The 19,296-nt window shown below is 46.5% G+C and overlaps 1 protein-coding gene across 11 annotated transcripts in view; it reads left to right on the forward strand.

Moving 5' to 3' along the window:
- Window positions 1–19,296, forward strand: part of agrn (agrin) — a 241,823-nt gene that overhangs the window by 178,703 nt on the left and 43,824 nt on the right. For all 11 annotated transcript variants that reach the window (XM_023956309.1, XM_023956313.1, XM_023956310.1 and 8 more), the window contains 9 exons: window positions 3,177–3,374; window positions 3,465–3,665; window positions 10,114–10,256; window positions 11,114–11,219; window positions 13,927–14,046; window positions 14,458–14,622; window positions 16,677–16,820; window positions 18,906–19,030; window positions 19,109–19,214. In XM_023956309.1, coding sequence (XP_023812077.1) covers window positions 3,177–3,374; window positions 3,465–3,665; window positions 10,114–10,256; window positions 11,114–11,219; window positions 13,927–14,046; window positions 14,458–14,622; window positions 16,677–16,820; window positions 18,906–19,030; window positions 19,109–19,214 — 1,308 coding nt within the window. The remainder of the gene's footprint in view (window positions 1–3,176; window positions 3,375–3,464; window positions 3,666–10,113; window positions 10,257–11,113; window positions 11,220–13,926; window positions 14,047–14,457; window positions 14,623–16,676; window positions 16,821–18,905; window positions 19,031–19,108; window positions 19,215–19,296) is intronic.

Genomic DNA, 19,296 nt, shown 5'->3' on the forward strand with positions numbered 1-19,296 from the left:
AGTTTATCTGCCAAACTAATTCTGAAAAGGCTTTTTAGTATGAAATAATATTAATTCCGGCAGGGAGAAGGCCATTAAATATCTGCTTCTGATCCTGGAAACGGGATCGTTGTTGATCGAGCATCTCGTTAGGCCTGCCGTGCGAGTGTCACGACACCCTTTAATGCCTTCTACCTGAAAGCGTGAATTACTAACAGTCATTTTACAGATAAAAAAGAGATTAGGATTTTTAATGTTTGTGATAAGTGGTGACAATGTTGGAAATGACCGAACCAGCAAAGTGAAACTTGAAACATTATTTGTAACAGCAGCGATTCCCTTTTGCCCCTGACTTTTATCATCGGCTTCCTCTCTTCCATGCCTGTGATGCATGTAGTCGGGAGGATCAGGCAGTGTGGAGAGCCAGGTGCGAGGGGCAGCAGATGATAAAGAAGCGAGGATGCTATCAGAACACCGAGCCCGATAAAGGACAACACTCACCACCACCACTTTGGGATTTATTGCTGTTGCAGCCACAGAAGAGCCGTGACCACGGAGACCCCATTTTAAAACGCTTACATTTAGTTTTTTTTACCACAGAAAGTCCAACCTGAAGGGCTTTTCTTCAGCTAAAACCTCCACATGTACCTGCAATGTTTCCATGGAAGGAGAAATGACGTTTATTTTGTTGCAAATCAAGCTGGTACACGGCAAAAATAAGGTTTCTAATGGTTTCATTTAAAATGATTCCTGGATTTTGGACGTAGTTCCGCTTGAAAACCTGAAGAACCAAAAAGACTCTAATCTCCATGTTTGGCATGAATCATCTGCCGCAGTCCAACACGATAACATTAGTCCAGGGGTGGGCAGACTACGGCCCGCGGGCCACATCCGGCCCCCTAAACAATATTAGAGCAGCGTGATTATTTCTTTTTCAGTCTGGCCACGTGATGGAGACCCACATAGAACATATTTGAATCCATCCCTCTGCAGTCTGAACCCTCTAAAATCCCTGTCAAACAGAACAGAAGACAGTCTTTCCTTTCTACGTCACAGTTCATCTTTCCCGGTTTAGCTCGTTCTTTTAGAGCGACTATGCTGCTTTTTTTAAACAGCGCACCCTGTTCTGTGTCCTGATTGGCTGGAGATCTTGTCAATCAATCTCCTCAAACGTGGAGCTCTTCAGATCTACAGAAATCTGTGTCAGTGATCAGATCTTTGTGTTTGTTTGAAGATCCTGGACTTAATTACGATGAAGGTTTGAACTTTGAGAATTTAAACAAAAGAAAAGGGTGAAAATGTTCATGTCTGTGTAAGAAAAGTGTATTTCGTTTATTTAAGTTTTATTCTGGAAGTTTAGGACGAACTGTGAGACGTGAGGAGCTGCAGCCAAATTCATTATTATTCTTATTCCTTTTTTTCTTTGAAGATCACAGAGAGAGTTATTTGGTTAATTTTTTAAATTCATAAATAGTGTTGTTTGTTCTATTAAAAGCATCGTAAATGAATGAATGAAACTTTATTCATGTAGCACTTTATAACTTCTCCAGGGTCCCAACAGGGTCTTACCAACAGTCAGCTTGCAGCACAGAGTGTGCACGTATCACATGAACAGCACAAACGGGCTCCCTGTTCAGTCTGCAGCATTTTCTCTCTTTTATTCACCTGCAGACAGCTCGTTTCCACCTGCAAGGGCAGTTGTGGCTAAGCATTTAGTCAGAGTCTTGATGAAGCTTACCTGCATGGTAACCATTGGGTCACATGACCACAATAATTGACAGGTATTGGGTTACAAACCAGTCTTTGCAAACCGTCTGATTTCAAGTCTTCATCACTGTTTTGGGGCTGATGAAGAAGCTTGAAGGTGATAAAATAAGCATCAAAGAACCTTCTGACGTGGTGACGACATGGCCATGCAGTGGCTTTATTGGAGGAATGAGCGAATGCTGCCAGCAGATGAAGACATGTGGGAAATGCAAGACTATCAAAGAGTCATAAATTGATGAATAATGTGAAATGTTCCAGTGGGCAGCTTTGCCTCTCTCCATTAGTGCTAATCAGCTCTGGTTATTAGCCTGCCCCTAATTGAACGTGATGGTAAATGTGCTAATGCAGTTCTTGAGAAAAGTGCCTGCTCTTCTGCCCTGGATGCCTTGTGTTTGCCCCCCTCATTTAAACTTTGCTGTGATGCATCAGTCATTACTGACGTTGTGCGTTTTCTGGTCTTGCTGATATTTCCGGAGTAAAACTGACTTTCAGAAACATTTTCTTAAACATGTTCAAAAAGAAAAGCAGCTAAAATGGAAGAAATCTGCAGCGTCGTTCTGTCATCCCGGTGGGATAGAAAGAAAAAAACAGTCCTATAAAACAATGCAGGAAGTTATGGATGCACTAGGTAAAGTGTGGACATTCTCTCCTTTAACTGGATTTCTGGTTTTAGTTGGCAGCCGTAACGAGAATCTGTGTCTGCACCACTTTTCTCCTTTGAGCTGTAATAGTCGGGTGAAGAGCAGCTCTTGTTTTGTTTTTTTTCTGCAGATTCAGCAATTTTCATTCAATCCAAAACTCAGAGTTCATCTCTTTGCAGTCCAGAGAATCCCTTTCTCCATGCTTTAAAATGCTTCCAGTGTCTTTTGACCACTTAAGTCAGGCCTCTGGGCAGGGTTTTTATTTTTTTTAACGGAAATTGCTTCAGATCCTGACCACTCTACCATAAAGTCCTACTTGATGGAGTTCTAGAAAGATTTCATTTCTTTTAAAAGTTTCTTCAAACTCTAAAGGCTGTTTCTCTTTTAACTTTTGAAGTTTGTTGAGCATTCGATACCTTTTTTTCTTTTAGACCCTTTTTTCATTCAAATTCGCCTGTAATGCTGTTGTTTTTTTTATGAATTCCTTTGATTTCAACCCGAAAACACGATTGAACTGAGCCGTTTTACAATAGATGTGCCTGTTTTTTTTCTAATTGGTGCAAATCAGCCGAACACTCCTCAGGTGGACCTGGGGTTATCAGGTCATGTTGGGGTTTCCAGCATCGAACCAACAACCTCCACACAGCCTGTCAGCATCCATACGAAGAAAAACCGAACCTTTCTTTAGTATTAAAGCTGACATCCTTCACATAGACAGACTTACGGCCATAGTGAAGGAATGTTTTGTCAAGTACATGTTGTGATTCTGTCCACTTCCTCCCCGTCCAGATGAAGCGTGCGCCAACTGCTCCTTCGGGGCGATCTGCGACCTCCAGAGCAAACGGTGTGTGTGTCCGTCCGAGTGCGTGAAGTCCCGGCAGCCCGTGTGCGGCAGCGACGGAAACACCTACGACAGCGAGTGCGAGCTCCACGTGAAGGCCTGCACGCAGCAGACGGACCTGCAGGTGGTCAGCCAAGGAGCCTGCAGTACGTCCACTCTGCTTCTGAAAGGTTTCCGCCTCTTCCTTTGGGGTCATGACCTCGACTTAACTCCCGCCTATTTTCCGTGTGACCCAGAAACGTGTGGACCCACGGTTTGTGCCTGGGGGGCCCTGTGTGTCCAAAACAAGTGCGAGTGCCAACAGTGCGTCGGCGAGGCTCTCTCGCCGCTGTGTGGGAGCGACGGCAAAACTTACGACAACGAGTGCGAACTTCGCCGCTCCTCCTGCCTCCAGAACAAGAAAATTGATGTGGAGAAGGACGGCAGCTGTGATGAAGGTAGGAAATGGACTTGGAAATGTTGTAATTATGTTAAGCAGTCGTCCAGTGGAGCAGCGTAATCATCTTTGCCAACTAACCTGTGATCCAACATTTAGTCATCTGGGGATTTTCATAATAGCAGGCTTTGATTGCAGCTGCATGTCAGCAGACCGCCATTAAAGTGGGAGTCTGTAAACAAAAAACCTTTTACTGGATCTTCAGTTTTTGGTTAGTTGAAGGATAAACGTGACCACAGGCGGCGCCCTCTCAAAAAAAAACCTCTAATTATAATAAAAGTATAATTCCTCTTGTAAAGGTTGATGCATTTTACAGATGAAAGACTGGACGTATAGATAAAGGAACATTAATATTATCGGATTGAAAAGAGATGAGCAGCTGTAAAACAGTTTGAACCACAGACGTTCTTCCACTTAATGATCATGTTTGGATTTTAACCAAACTGACCGATCGGCGACGGTTCTCATCCATCCAGCGGACATTTTTCTGGAGTTAAGTCCTGGAAACTGGACTGAAAATCTTCTCGACTTCAAGACACCAGAAGGCCGTGAAGATGAGCCCCTAACATGATCTTTACTTAAGGCCGTGTCACACAGCACATACGTACATTTAGCGCATTTTCCACGTATGAAATTTTGGTCCTTCAAGATACATACGCATGGATCTGATAGACGTCATTCATGCGTTTCTTGCATTCGTCATTCATCAATGTGCTTGAATTTTGAGAGATTCATACACAAATGTGTGTCTTTCCACGACCGCTCCACGTATGTCTAACAGACTTTTCACGCATGAACCACCAATGCATAACTTTAATATCACGTAGACGGCGCACATATTACGTTCAAATGACGTAGTTGACACACGAATCACTAATGAATGACACATAAACAGCTCAATAATCACGTTCTAAATTGATTCACGTGTTCTTCGCGTGGTTCATTCTTGATAAATCTGTGAAAATTTAACGTAAAGACCACAACTTTTCTCACTTTTTCCACATATATTCACGTATGACCAATTTACATCCGTGCAATATGCACTAAATAGATCTGTTGACTCGCCTTCTGGACGAGCTAAAGAAAGTAAAAACATTGTATTGGATGTTTCTAAAACGATCACATTTCCTTTCTTTGGTTTTTTATGAAACTCTAACCTAAAGATATACAACAGGTAGTCATCCATAGGTTGTCAGTTGTTGGTTGGCAGGAAAATACTGTTTTTTTTTTTTTTTTTTCTTGCTCTGGGCATCGTTCAGGTCACGTTCTGCATGTTTGGCGTGAACCAGCTTCTCTCCTACATCCAGTTCGGCTCGTAGACGTGTGACCGGCGGCGCTCTGATGGCGCCGTCCTGATTTCCACGCCTTTGGCTCCGTTGTTCGTCCACATTCTGCAGGAATGAACCGCCTGCAGATTGTGGGCTGATATGCACGAGCACGTTGAAGCAGAATATTGCAGTGGCTCATTCCACACTTCACACGAGCGGCGCCGAGGGGAGCAGCACGGCGGCCTGTGGTTGTCATGCAGATAGTGGCAACACGGTTTCCCTGTGGGCAGCGGTCCGTTGCAGTGAGCTCAGACATCCTCTGGCGAGGTGTGAAGGCGAGCAGATTACACCTGCCAGCAGGAGGGATGGCTGGAGAGAAGAGGGCAAAGATGGAGGCTGGGCATAGTGAAGCAGAGAATCCACTTCCACTTGGATTGCTAGCCGCAGGTTTTTCATTCTCTCCTTTTTTGTCTTGTTTCCCGGCCGCCATTGTCAGCGCTTCTGCTTTTAGAGCCACGAGAGGCGAGGCAGGAGCGTTCTTCCAGAACCTCTGCAGCCCGTCTGACAGCAGGTCAGCCACTGACACGAGCCGTGTGGAGCAGGAACTGCTGTTTAACCCTTTGATGCCTGTGGATGGAGGAACGCATCAAACCACTGCAGCTCCAAAACGACACACACACACTAACACACACAACCCCCCCTCCAAACACAAACATACACACACAGGACACACACACTCACTCAGCTAAAGAGACACAACTATGCACTCACAGACACACACTTTTTTAATTTAACCAGGTAAGCTATGAAGATCATGTTCTTATTTCCAATAACAACCTGAAAGCCCGTTCACACCGGGACAAATTTCGCGCGCGATTTTCGCTGACGTTTAACACCTCGTGACTAAACAAAGGGCACCAATGAGAGTGTGCACACCGACGCGAAAAAATGCCACGCGTCAAAGCGTCAAAAAAAAAAAAAACGCCTCGGGTTCGTTTTTTTTGACGCGTCGCGTCGAAATCTATTCGACCAATGAGAACGCCGCTTTTGCACACGTGTCTGGAGCTTCTGAAGTTACAGTAAAACACAACTTGGGGGCGCTCAAACACAAAACTGCCTTGCTGAGCACACATACCAGCGAAGAAGATAGACGCCAAGTAGCGTCTACACTGCCGCGAAGAAATAATGACGGACATTCTTAAATATCCCCGAACCAAGCACCAGTTGGAGCTACTGGTGCTTGAAATATTCATGTTTTCTTTGTATTATTCTGACAAGCGCGTAAATACTTGCTCTCTTCTTCTGAGTGAAAAGCGACTTTAAGAAGCGTAAAGTTGCGCAGCGCCACCTTGTGTGCAGGAGTATTCTGTTTACATTAAGCGCCATTTAATGTCAGGGAATGAAATTGCATGTTCGCTCGGCTCATCGTCAGTGAAAATCGCCTGGGTATGAACACAAAAAACGTGGCGAATAACGCTGGCGAATAACGCCTGGCGAATATGAGAATACAAACATTTACACATAAACAAACCAACACAGACACAAACATTTAAATGCTCACTCAAACACACAAACACACACACTTTCTTCCTTTTTATTTCACCTTTATTTAGCCAGGTAAACTATTAAGATCATATTCCTATTTACAATAACAAGCTGAGAATACATATTTAGACACACAAACACACAAGTAGTCCCAGAGATACACACACCCACTGGCAGACTCACACTAGCACACACACACACACATGCCCCTCTCCCTCCATTGTCCGTTGGTCGTCTGGCATCCCGGATCAAATCTTGTCCTCCGTCTCCTCGGGGGAACATCCTGCTTCTTCTGTCCTTTGGGTTCACAGAAAACCATCAGGTTTACACAGAAGATCCTGTGTTCTTTCTCGCTCCCCGCTGTCCCGCCCACTCACATCTCCCTCCGTTTTGTGCTGCTCTTCATCAAAATTGCGCCTCTTGACAAAAGCGACGGCAATGTTTTGCAGATGGGGTGTAGACCAGATTGTCAGGGATCGATGAGCAGCACCCGGCGGCGGCTGCTGGCGCCGGAGGCCCCCCCGTCGCTTCTCTGCTCCACCCAGTCGGAGCTGTAACTCAAACCAAACTGCCCCTGAAATGTTGTGTTTGCTCACCTTTCTGAAAGGAGGCTGTCATGAAGACGTGATGCTGAGAAATGCTCCACCGCCTGCATGCATGAGTGTTGGCTTTTGACAAAATTAGGACTATATATTAGGACTATATATTAGGACTATATATTGCATGACGGAGCGCCACTGTCACTTCATGCTCGCAGTTTTTCCTTCCTCTGTTGCAGACGGAGGCTTTACATCATCAACGTGAAACTAACCAACATGGGAGTTATTCAGGAATGCAGAGCTGCCTCAGAAAGCCTCCTCATTAGTCTTGTTGGGAGGAGGAGAGCAAACAACATCAGAATGGAAGTTATTTTCTTCTGCCTTTTATTTAGTAGTAATGAAAAATGACGGCCATACAGGGAAATTTATCACCTGTTTAATTTCACACTCGGGTAGGCCTGGCCTCAGCTTCTGTTGCCGACGCTGACAAAGCGGCAGAGCATCAGCTACGAGTCCCACCCTTTGAAACACTTAATAAACACCAGAGCAGGAGGATCCCACTGGATGGGTACTTTGAATCAGACTCCTCCCACTGCACATGAGTAAGTTGAAATTAGGCTCCTCCTACTGCAAATGAAGACTTTAAATTAGGCTCCTCCCACTGCACATGAAAAAAGTTGAAATTAGGCTCCTCCCACTGCAAATGAAGACTTTAAATTAGGTTCCTCCCACTGCACATGAGTAAGTTGAAATTAGGCTCCTCCCACTGCAAATGAAGACTTTAAATTAGGTTCCTCCCACTGCACATGAAAAAAGTTGAAATTAGGCTCCTCCCACTGCACATGAGGACATTAATCAGGCCCCTCCCACTGTTAGCTCAGGGGAGGATCACACACACACACATTTTTAATATCAATCTAAAACGTTTCTGTCAAATATAAAGACGAGCTCCATGGCATCATCACAAGTTTGCAGATGAATAACCTTTTTGTCTCCACTCCAGGACTCGGTCCCATGGCTAAATTTTAAAGGTTTTAAATGAAACTTCTTTGACTCTTTAAAGATTTAAATGTTTGTTCTTCCAAATATGTGAAACACACCCCAAATGAAGCGTTTAAAGATTCATTATTATAAGTTTCTCCAAAACACTGCAGCTCAAAGGCTCAGTTATGTTATGTTTATGTTAAAGTGCAGCATGTTTTTGATCGATGGGCAGGAACGTTTCTGATTTGACCTTTTTGGCTCCAGTTTTCCAGCTGGGTGTGTTAAACCCTCCTTACCTTTTGGAACTTTTTGATCTGGCGTTTAACCTTCATGGTGACCTTGGAAAGTCCTGCTATACGGGTGAAAACTGTGACAAACAGAAGAAACGGGCTGATCCTTTCAGACGTGTGATGGCAGCAGCAGAACATGACTTTTCTAGTTGACCAAAGTCACACATTTTCATGTAGTAATTGTTTCGCCCCCTCTTTTCTGATTTAAGTCCACGCCGGAGCGTTTTGACAGCCGAGCCGTGTCCTTCAGCTTTTTCTTCTGCCTGTATTTTTCATGCTTGCTCGTCTCGTGCTCCTCCCTCCTCTCCTGCCGGACCCGGGCCTCCTAATGGACCGTCCTCTGGTACAAAGCTGCAGCTCTCCGACATGATTGAGTTGCAGCGGCTGCAGTCATTTCTCCAGATAGATTCATGTGGAATTTATGAAGTGAAAGGTTTGAATGCGGCGCAGGCGGCAGACACATCAAAGCACAAAGGCTAATTAGGACCCCGCTGTGGCCTTTGCTTTTGCTAATTCTGTTCTGACGCCTTACCTCTTTTCTTTATTTATCTGGCCTCTGTGAGCAGAATAGGAATTGGACCGGCATCCCTCTGCTGTGTCTTGCCGCTCTTCAGCCAACGGAGGCGGGAAGTCGACCATCGGCGGCGGCCGTTCTTATTGTTTCAGATCGGACCTCAAAGAATTCGCTGGCGGTTTGAAAGCTTTTACGGAGAACTTACCTCCATTATGAAATGTTATGCTAATATTATTACGCGGAACAAAATCAATACGTTTCTAGAGCCGCGTAATCAAGCGAAAGCATCAGCGGTTGAGGTTATGTGGGTTTCAAATGGAGACAGAGTGAATCCTTCACTTGTCTTGATGTTTATGGGGGTGGGGGGGGTGCTCCCCCCACCCCCGTGGCGTCCACAGATAATAAAGTCAGGGCTCCTTCACCGTATCGACCACACGGAGCTCTCACGGCCCGTTCCTGATGACCCATATCAGAGAACAGCCAGTGCCCGGCATCGTGACCTTCTCCATAATCTACTTAAGAAGATGGGTCTGGCTAAGTGCTGCTTCCATCACTGCTACATTGATTTAGCAATTAGAGGAAACACATCAATATGGGATGGAATGAGCTCTAAAAGAAGAACCTGCAGACGGGAGGAAGGAGCCCCTCCTCTGCAGGAAGACCTTCCTCCACTTGGACGTTTCTGACAAACATGAACTTCTTCCCGTCAGACATGCTCTGCTCAAACTCTCACTGCTCCACTGTGTGAGACACTTCACAAACAGAATTCTCCAGATTTTTTCCCATCTTTTCTCATATTTATGTTTGTTTTTTGCTGAACCAGGCTGGAATGAGAAGTTTCCTCGTCGTCTCGGCCGCTAGTCGGACTGAGCAGAGGAGTCTGGAGTGACTTTCATTCCTGCATCAGGAAGCAGACCTCCTGCCCCTTCAGAATTGTCCTCCCCTCTTCTTTCTGGGGTCGTTGAAATGAAAAGGAAACTGTGGCGCTGAAACAGAAACGTCTAATTTATGGAGTCATTCTGCAGCTCTAACTGCAGAGGCTCATTATCTGTGAGCAGCAGCGGGGCTGTGGGCTGCCTCTTTCAGCCACCGGGGGAGTAAAGGTGTAAATTACTACCCATTAATGATTCTCCTAATGTGTAAATATGAAAAGGGGGGGGGGGCCTGGGTGCCTAGAGTGATGGACTAAGCAGGAATAGAACCGGGGACGGCCCTGTCTTTGGATTTGGGGTCACTGTGAGACGATCAGGGAAACTCATGAACGTTGTTTTCCTTCGTCAGATGATTTCATGTCGTTGCTCATTTGCAGACTGCGGCTCGGGGGGGTCGGGCTCAGGCGCAGAGAGCTGCGAACAGGACCGCTGTCGCAAGTACGGAGGCACGTGGGACGAGGACGCGGAGGACGACCGCTGCGTCTGCGACTTCAGCTGCGAGAGCGTGCCTCACAACGCGGTACGGCGTTTCCTCCCACCTGCTCATCCTTCAGCGCTGACTAAACTTCAAAACGTCAGCTTTCCTGCCGATAATGTCTTCATAGAACGGCTCTGTCACACAATCACTCTCTGGTTTCTGGTTTAAACCCACAAATTTTACTCAAACTTAGCAAAGAACTGTGGTTTCTAGAAAAGTCTTATAGTATTCTAATTTTTAAAGTGTTGGTCTTCTTATGACCTCCAACTTTCTGACCTTGAAGGCGCCTCACTCGTACATTAGGTCAAGTAAAATGAGTGTCGGTGCAGTTAATCTTAACCATTGACTGTATCTGAGAACTGGACTGAGTGGCCCCTCCCCCCTGGCGTTCCAAACAGGAAGTGGCTCCAAGAAGCCAAAATCCCATAGACCTTTACAGAGAAATAAACAGCTGTGACTCTTTCTCTTGGTCAGAAGAACCGTTCTGGATCTGATGCCTTTTTTTACCACAATGCCTTGCGTTTGAACAATTTTTGTGAAAAAAATGTATTTAAGTGTAATTTTTTTCATAAACCATCAACGTTTTAATCATCAGACACAGTGGATTCATAAATAATCGCCGTGAGCATCGATATCATTTTGTAGTAGTTAGGGAGAAAGGAAGGAATTCAGACATAGTTGATATCTGGCTCCAGCATGGCGGCGTCCATATGACAATAAAATCACGCTCTCTCACTCCAGTTCTCAGATACAGACGATGATCTTAACCTTCTCCTCTTCTTCTTGTAAACGTTATTTTCTAGTTTCTGTTTTCAGAGCCAGCAGCAGCTCTCTGTGTTTGCGAACCCCCCCCCCTGCGGGAAACGCCGTCAGTGGCATTTTGCTGTCGTTTTCTGCAGGTTTGCGGTTCCGACGGGAAAAACTACAGCAACGAGTGCGAGCTGAAGAAGGCTGGATGTGACCGGCGAGAGTTGGTCTCCATTCAAAACCACGGCCCCTGTGCAGGTTGGTGCATTGCATGGCAGAGGTACCCCCCCACGACTCCCCACCGTCACTCCCATCTCATTGCTCCTCCCATTTGATCATCTTTGATGAGTCCCAGCCGTGGCTCTCTCTGCTGTTTCCCTGCGGTTAGCCAGAGAAGCACAGAGCAAAGATGGACGTCATTCATGGTCATCTTAAATTTACTCCTGCAGAGTTTTCAGGTCATGTGAGGAAGCTGTTGGGTGGGGGGTTTTACTCCTGCTTGAGGGCAGGCTCTTCGCATTAATGATCCACTTTTTCCTTCTAGGCACTCTCAGCAGCTTAGGATATTAAACTCTCCTCTTGAACCGGAGGACACCACTTCTTTCCTCATGAACTCTCCCTCTCTTTGCTGTCCGTGGTTTTATCAGACCGATTGTTTAGTCTGTGGCTGAGAAGCAAAGGTTGGCTTTGTGCTTCTTGGCTTTTGGAGGCACCGGCTGGAGAACGGAAGCAGAAAGGAGCTCTGGAGGATTCTGAGTGATCTTCTGCACCCCGTTTCAATGCCCCGGAGGTCCCAAAGAGACCCGGGCAGCGAGGGTTTAAGGGAAGGAGGGAGGTGGCAGCGTCGGCTCCATGGGCGCCTGCTGTCCCGCTGCCCCGCTGCCCCGCTGCCCCACTGCCCCGCTGCCCTGGACTCCACAGAGAGTCGGTCTCTGTTCCTGAAAGGTTCTAATGCAGGAATATTTAACCACCGTCCACATTTGCTCAATGAGGAGAAACTTCCTGTGACCCTCAAACACTGGAACTTTTATTCTCTTTAACATCAAGTCAGTTGTTAAAAGCTCGAGCCAACTCAAAGTGGAGTTCGTGGTTTCAGCAGAAGAGAGAACTATGAGGCTAATCTTCCCCTTTGCACTGAGCTGGACTGTTGGTACTGAAGGGGAAGAAATCCTCGAAGGGTGGAGGAGCGTATGAAATTAAAACTTTTCCTTTTCCTAATAGGCTCAGTACAGATATGAACGGAGCGCAGGAAAGTGGCAAGTTAAATGAAGTGTGTCCAAAGCCCATCTGTGAAGAGGGAAAGCGGTGGAAAAAGAGCCAGCCGAGTCATGAGCATTAACCGAGGCTCATATCCTCACCAGCAACGCTGTGATTTATGGCCCCTGCTTCTCCGGCCTCCAAACTCCAAATGAGCAACAAAAAACCGGCCGAGGAGAAAAGAGGCAGAGAAAAAAATCTCTTTGGTTTCTTCCGGTTTTTGGCCACAACTTGACGTTTCCCTCCAAAATGCAGGTTTTTGCCCCAGTCATTAAAGTCTAATGCTGCGTTCAAACCAAACGGGATTCAAGCGTCAGATCTGCGTCCGCTCTCTTTGCCACTTGACCAATAACGTGTTGATAAAGGTAGGAGCTGCGTCTGAAAAAGGCGCCGTTCTTTCGTGTGTGACCCGATTTGACGACTTGCTGTCCCGGATCATTCTGAGGAGAGAAAAAATAAAAATATTATTTTATCCTTATCCTCCTTAAGCAAGATAGGAAAAAGTCCTAAAGTTCTGGAGGAGAACGATCAGAATCTGCTCCTTGTTGGCTGCTGATCACCTCAGGCCAAAGCTGAGATCCTGATTGGTTGGTTGATTAAACGCGTCTTCTTCCCCATTTAAATACATTTTTTTACGTTCATGCTGCAGGCGACAACACCTAAGGGGAAGTAGGTGACACGCAGGTGTGTCGGACAGGATTATCTTTTATTTTTAAACCCCCCCCCCTCAAATCCTCACACTGAGCAAGGATCCCGTTAGTGCTGTCCATGTGACACGTGCACGCTCCTCGCTGCAGCCTGACTGTTAGAAATGAGGCGATAAGACAATCAGGGTGTAGTTTGTGTGGACGTCCCTAACTTATCACGTGCACACCCCGCACGTGCAGCAGTTGTGTGCAGTCAAAACTGAGTCAGTACTCACATCTTCCTAGCGGATAAAGTGTGGGCGCGGTATGACAGCCCCCCCCCACGTCATAAGTGCCTCTAACTGACCCTACAAGCCTTCACTCACCTGCGCTCCTTTCTTCGACCCTCCATGGACCCGGACCACCGAAAGACCTGCAGAACTCCTACGGGTCGACCCCCCCCACCGTATGGGTGCATGTGACTAAGGGTTATAGAAACCCCAGTTCCTCCCTCTGCATGTTTACCTGTAGTCTTCCAGTTTCCAGGGATGTGAGTTTTTTGTGTTGTTGTTGTTGTTGAATGTCACTCTGCATTCGGTGCCGTCGTCACACCAGTTTGTCACAAACAAAAGAGTCCACACTCACGCGTAAAGCAGCAGCTGTTGGACTCAATCCCTTACACTATGCTGCAGCTTTTTTACTGCAACAAAGTTGCGTGGTGGCAGTGCAAATCCATATTAGAGGAGGACAAATGAACAGAACATGCCTGCTAGTGGATGGGAAATGTCAGCCGCTGCATTCACCAGAAACGCCATTGTTTGTTTGCACTGGAGGTAATAGCATCATTTTCCTCCCAATTTTTCTAGCCATTGTGGGGAGCGACGCAAATAGAATTGTTATCTTGCTGCCGCCTGCCAGCCTCTCCACCTTTGCTCCTCAAGCCGGTCTTATTGTTGGCAAAAAGTTGCTCAGAGATTGTGTCGTCTAATCTCCGTCCCGCCACGAGCGGCGGGCTCCACGCTACAGTAATCACTCCAATGTTCTTCTGTCTCTGTTTGTGCCATCTCCCTTCCCCTCATCAGCGCTCTCAGCTGTGACCCCGACGGCGCTGACGGCAGCCCAGCACTGCAGCCAGTCTGCGCACGGCTGCTGCTCCGACAACGCCACGGCCGCCTTAGGAGCGGGGCAGGCGGGATGCCCCAGTGAGTTCCTCCATGCACCTGAACAAAGCACGCTCACATGTAGACCACCTACGGCTGCAGCAGCATTTGGAGCGTCCTCGACTGTAATTATAGCTCCAAATCTGCACAAATAAAAAGGGTTTCATCCTAATCCAAGAGGAATTCTGATGAGGCTGAAAATCACCGCATGATCCTAACTAATGAGAGCACACAGATGGAGATTAGGAATCAGGAGACTGATGGATGGGACGTGAAGAAAACTCACCTAAAAGCACTTTATCCTTTTTTATTGGTGGAACAGGTTTTTAGCAAACCTTCTATAAATCCAGAACGCAACGTTTACATTCTCCAAAAACACGTTCAGCAGCAGCTATGAACTACAGGATAATGGATCATCCCCTGAAGCATTCGTGTTGCTCTTTTCCTCCCCAGGTACTTGTCAGTGTAACCTGTACGGCTCCTACAAGGGAACATGTGACCCCGCCACGGGGCAGTGCTCCTGTAAGCCCGGCGTCGGGGGGCAGAAGTGCGACCGCTGTGAGCCGGGCTTCTGGAACTTCCGTGGGATCGTGACGGAGAACATGAGTGGATGCACACGTAAGAGTCCGTCAGCGCCGAGGCGTTCTTACATTCTCCATTCCCCTGAACCATGTTTCATCACCTCCTGGAGGTCAAACGGGAAGGCTGGAGGTCATGGAACATTTCTCTAGTGTGCGTAAAGACCTGCACGTTTTTTTTTTTTACTCAGATTTGCTGCGAGTGTAAAACTTTGACTCTGCATGTAAACAGAAAGTCTTTATGCAGCAGAACTCTGAGAAAAATGAAACCACAAACCTGTGAAGCAGATTCATCCTCCTCCTCCTCCTCCAGGGAGTGAAAAAAGTCTCCAGGTCCTTGTAAAAATGCAAAACAGTGAAATAATCCATACATCACTGGACCAATGACAAAACCATGTTGGGTCTTCATGAAAATGTCATCTGAACAGTCAGAAAAACAAGATCTGTATTTCATTTGTATGGAGTACTGTGTTCCATCGTTAATCAGTTATGTTCCAAAAATAACCAGCAAAGTATCCCGTTTATCACAGATATTATAAGGCTCCTCAAGCCTTGAGTGGTCCTCATCCCCCAGGCAGCAGAACCGTACTGGGCTGCATTTGTTCACTTTGATTTCTAATCTGATTCTCTTTTTGTTTTGTTTTTTTGGAAGCAGATTCTCTAAGCCACATCCGACCCGCCGTGACGCTCAGTTACGACCACTAAACTAAAACCTCCCTAGATGGTAAAGTTAACAAACCAAAAATATTTGGAAAGTTTCTTTTAGCAGAAAAGAGGAAACAGAAGAAGCGCCTCTGACTTCAAAATAAAAGAAAGCTGCTTTTAACAGAAAGAAAACAGAAATTGATTTAGAGTGAAAGTTGTTCCCACAGACCATAATAATAATGCAGTATGTTCAGCTAAATCTCTATCACATTTGAATGGTTCCTACAGGAAATCTAGTGAAAAAAATTTAACAAGTTTAAAGCAGCTGCAGATATTTTACAGAGTATAAAGATTAGAGTCCCATTATCTGTCACTCTCTGTGAAATTTGGGTCCCATTTTTTGAGTCTTTGGTACGACTCGGCCTGGATTTGAACTCACGACCTTTCAGTCACAGGTCGGACACTCTACCACAAGGCTGGTAAACTTTACCCTCAACAGTTGAGAGAAACTGAAGGCTACAAGCCGGTCTTTGGCCTCAAAAAAGGTCAGGGGCCGCTGACTTAAGGCAGGAAAACTGCTCACTGGACACTTTCTACACTTTTCTCTGACAAACTGGAACATTTTTAGACGTTCTCTGTTGTTTAAACCGTAAAAGTTCAAAACTTCACACAAAGATCTGAAGATGTCTCAAACTGAACACATTCTGTACGCAGACACGGCTCAGAGGAGATTGATTGACTCTATAGCCAATCAGAGCACAGAACCAAGTGCACTGTAAAAGAAAAGAAGGAAAATTTCACAAAAAAGTTGCAAAACAGCAAAAGTTGAAAAACATGACAAGGTTATAAAAAACGTAATATCAGTAACGGTAGTAGCAGAGGCTACTTTCTGCTTTCTTTCTCGATTCCCGCCAAAGCAAAGCGGACAGAGACGCCCCTCATCTGTATTCGGGTGCAGCGGCAGGTCAGGACCCGTTGTTTGTCTCCACGTAACTCAATATGCTGCCCGGCTTGTTTCCTGCCGCTGAGTTATTGTCGGACATGGACTCCCAGAGCCGGAGAGCCATTTCAGTCAGCAGCAGGACGCCTGCAGGATCCTCCGACGATCCTGACCTTAACAAGGTTTACCCAAAGCAAGCACACGGCCCGCAGAGCAGCGGCCAGAACAACCCAAAGAACGGGGTTGATGTCCTTCCCCCAGGCTGTTTTCATCCATCTCCTTTACACTCACCCCCCCCGTCCTCCTCTGCTCACTTTGGCCCCCAAGGCGAGCTGAACTTTTCCCAACCTTTGACTGGAAGACAAAGATTTATCTTCGTCAGGGTACACAGATCACTCCAAATCCGCTGTGTAAGGCCAGCCATCCCCCCCCCCCTCCTGTCGTCATTGCTAATTGACTGACTTTGTGCTAATCAATCTTCCTCCTCTTCCTCTTCCTCTTCACGCCAGCGTGCAGCTGCGATCCCGTGGGCTCGATCCGGGACGACTGCGAGCAGATGTCGGGCCTGTGCTCCTGTAAGACGGCGGTGAAGGGCCTGAAGTGCAACGTGTGTCCGGATGGAAGCAAGATGGGCATGAACGGCTGTGACAGCGGTAGGAGGAGCCTCTGTCGCTCGTCTGATTGGTGGATAGACTTCCTCGTGTCGTCTCAACATCCATCAGGCGTATTGGCGGAGGAGAAAGTGGCTGTAAGATGGTTAATCAATAGTGATTAGGAAAACAGTGAAGTGAACAAAAGCCTTTGGATCACCTTCTGCTGCTGCAGTTTGGATTTTCTATGCAAAGACCGTTCAATATTTTGGATTATTATGGCGAACCACGCCTATGATTGCACAAACTGAAAGCCTATTGAAGGAAAGGTTAGTTCCTGCTGTGGGGGCTCGCCGCTCCTTGATTAAGATGCACCGTCTGATATTGACTGGAAGTCAGACTCCTAATGAAGCCGGCAGCCGCGGCGCCGTGGCTCAGGCGCTCCTCGCCACACATCCTTCAAGATGAAAAGATACGCCACTTAGGGGGTGCAGCACGTAGACCCTCAGGGGGTTGGGGGGTGTTGCTCCGGGTGATGCAGCTACGATGCAAAAACCCCAAACTGACAGCCTGAATGCAGATTTATGGCTGCAGCTGCTGCTGCTGAAAAACACACTTTATTTTTATTTAATGCAGTGAGTTTTGCTCAAACTGCAGTAAAGGATCATTCTAAAATAAACATTGATAGAGTCTTTATCTCCATACTTAAAATCAGAAGTTGGTTTTCGTCTCTATCCTTTAGGCTGCTTCATTATCCTCCTGCTGAAGAGGAAAATAGGAAAAAACTCCTCAAACCGTTACCCGCGCTCCGGGGCGATTCTGTAAATTCAGTTTTAAGGCTAAAAATCGCTGGATTTGAAGAATCGACTCGACGAGCAGCTAAAGCCTGAGTCCTGACTGTCTTTGCAGGTGGAAAGGATCACACATCAAGTATGGTGATCATGGATCCTTAAAGGGCTTCTAAAAACGCAAAATCAACTTTTTGAAGCTTTTAAGTGTTTTATAATGTTCATTCCGCACTAAAAACAACCAAAAGTGGGATTTTGATCCATTCATTCCTCTAAAAACATGCTCTCTGAGCCCCTCCCAATCCTCCAAAATGTGTGCGTTCTCACATTGTGACATCACAAAGTGAGGAACCGCCCCTTCCAGGAAGAGTCTGCGCTGCTAGCTCCGCCTCCAGGCTAACAGACACGCCCACTTTCTCAGCTGAGCTAGCGGTGATCGGATAAACGCTTTCATTTCACATGAACAATATGTGCGTCCGTCTTTGTAAAAGTTTGGATGTTGTTGTTCGCAGCCGAGGTTGATCATGAAATGGGCGGAGCCTCAGAGATCGAGTCGTCTTGAAAAATGAGTTTTGTTTTTTACTGGGTTATTTATTATCATATATATGGATAAAGGCTTAAGAAAAGCATGATATAGACCCTTTAAATAGTCTTTAATGGTCTTACATTTAATTGAACTAAAACTAGGCCTTAAATTGTCTTGAATTCTTGTAAATCTCATTTTTAATTGATAAAAACGAGCTTGAGGCCCCACCCAGCAGATGTTCTACGTCACAAGTACGATATTTTTCAAACAGCATTTTTTTTTTATCTGGTTCACAACATTTTGAACAAAGAAAGTCTTAAATTTCCTTAACATAAGAAAAACGCTACAAGATGATGTCAAAAACCCCATTTTCTTCAGAGTGGGGTCTGTAAGGTGCAGCAGATCCATGACCATCCACGGCCCCAGTCAACCCAAACACCTGTATGGCTTGACCTCCCGTTGACCTGCATGTGACCAAGACTTAAGGTTCAGGGGATGCAGACCTTTTGATGGTTGGACGTCATGAAAACATAACTCCAAGCAGCTTCGCTCTCTGCTGTTATTAGAACGTAAACGTGACAAAAGCACAGAACAAATCCTGCACTTTGTGTTCCACAATCCATTACCGAGCTCAGAAAACCAATTTAACGGATGTTTAACAAGCAGAACTTTAGTTTGATGATTGTGAGCTAAAGTTGATTAAATATGGATGAGTGTTTTAGTGGTAATTTAGCGCCACATGTTCATGCAGGTGAAATGTTCTTAAGGCAGCTGCCGCCGCTGCTCATCAGCGCCTCTCTGCATGAGGAACTAATGAAGCCCGCTTGTCTGCAGGCCCGGAGGCCCCCGGCTCCTGTGCAGACCTGGTCTGCGGGTTTGGAGCCACGTGCATTGTGGTCAACGGTCAGGCCCACTGCGAGTGTCCGTCCCCCGACTGCGACGTCAAGAACAAAACCAAGGTGGGTCTTCAGACAGCAGAAAGTGGCGTCGGCGGCACGTGGGGCGCTAACGTCCGTCGCTCTGTCGCCGTGGAGCAGGTGTGCGGCTCGGACGGAGTGACCTACGCTGACCAGTGCCAGCTGAAGACCATCGCCTGCAGGCAGGACAAGGACATCCTCGTCGCTCACACCGGACAGTGCACAGGTGAGACCCGCGGATCACAGAGCGCCGATGGCGTTGTCCCTGTCCAAGAAGGTAATGAGCGTTGGCCTGAAATGACCCTCCT

This window comes from Oryzias latipes, chromosome 7, assembly GCF_002234675.1.
Source record: "Oryzias latipes chromosome 7, ASM223467v1".
Lineage (NCBI taxonomy): Eukaryota > Metazoa > Chordata > Actinopteri > Beloniformes > Adrianichthyidae > Oryzias > Oryzias latipes.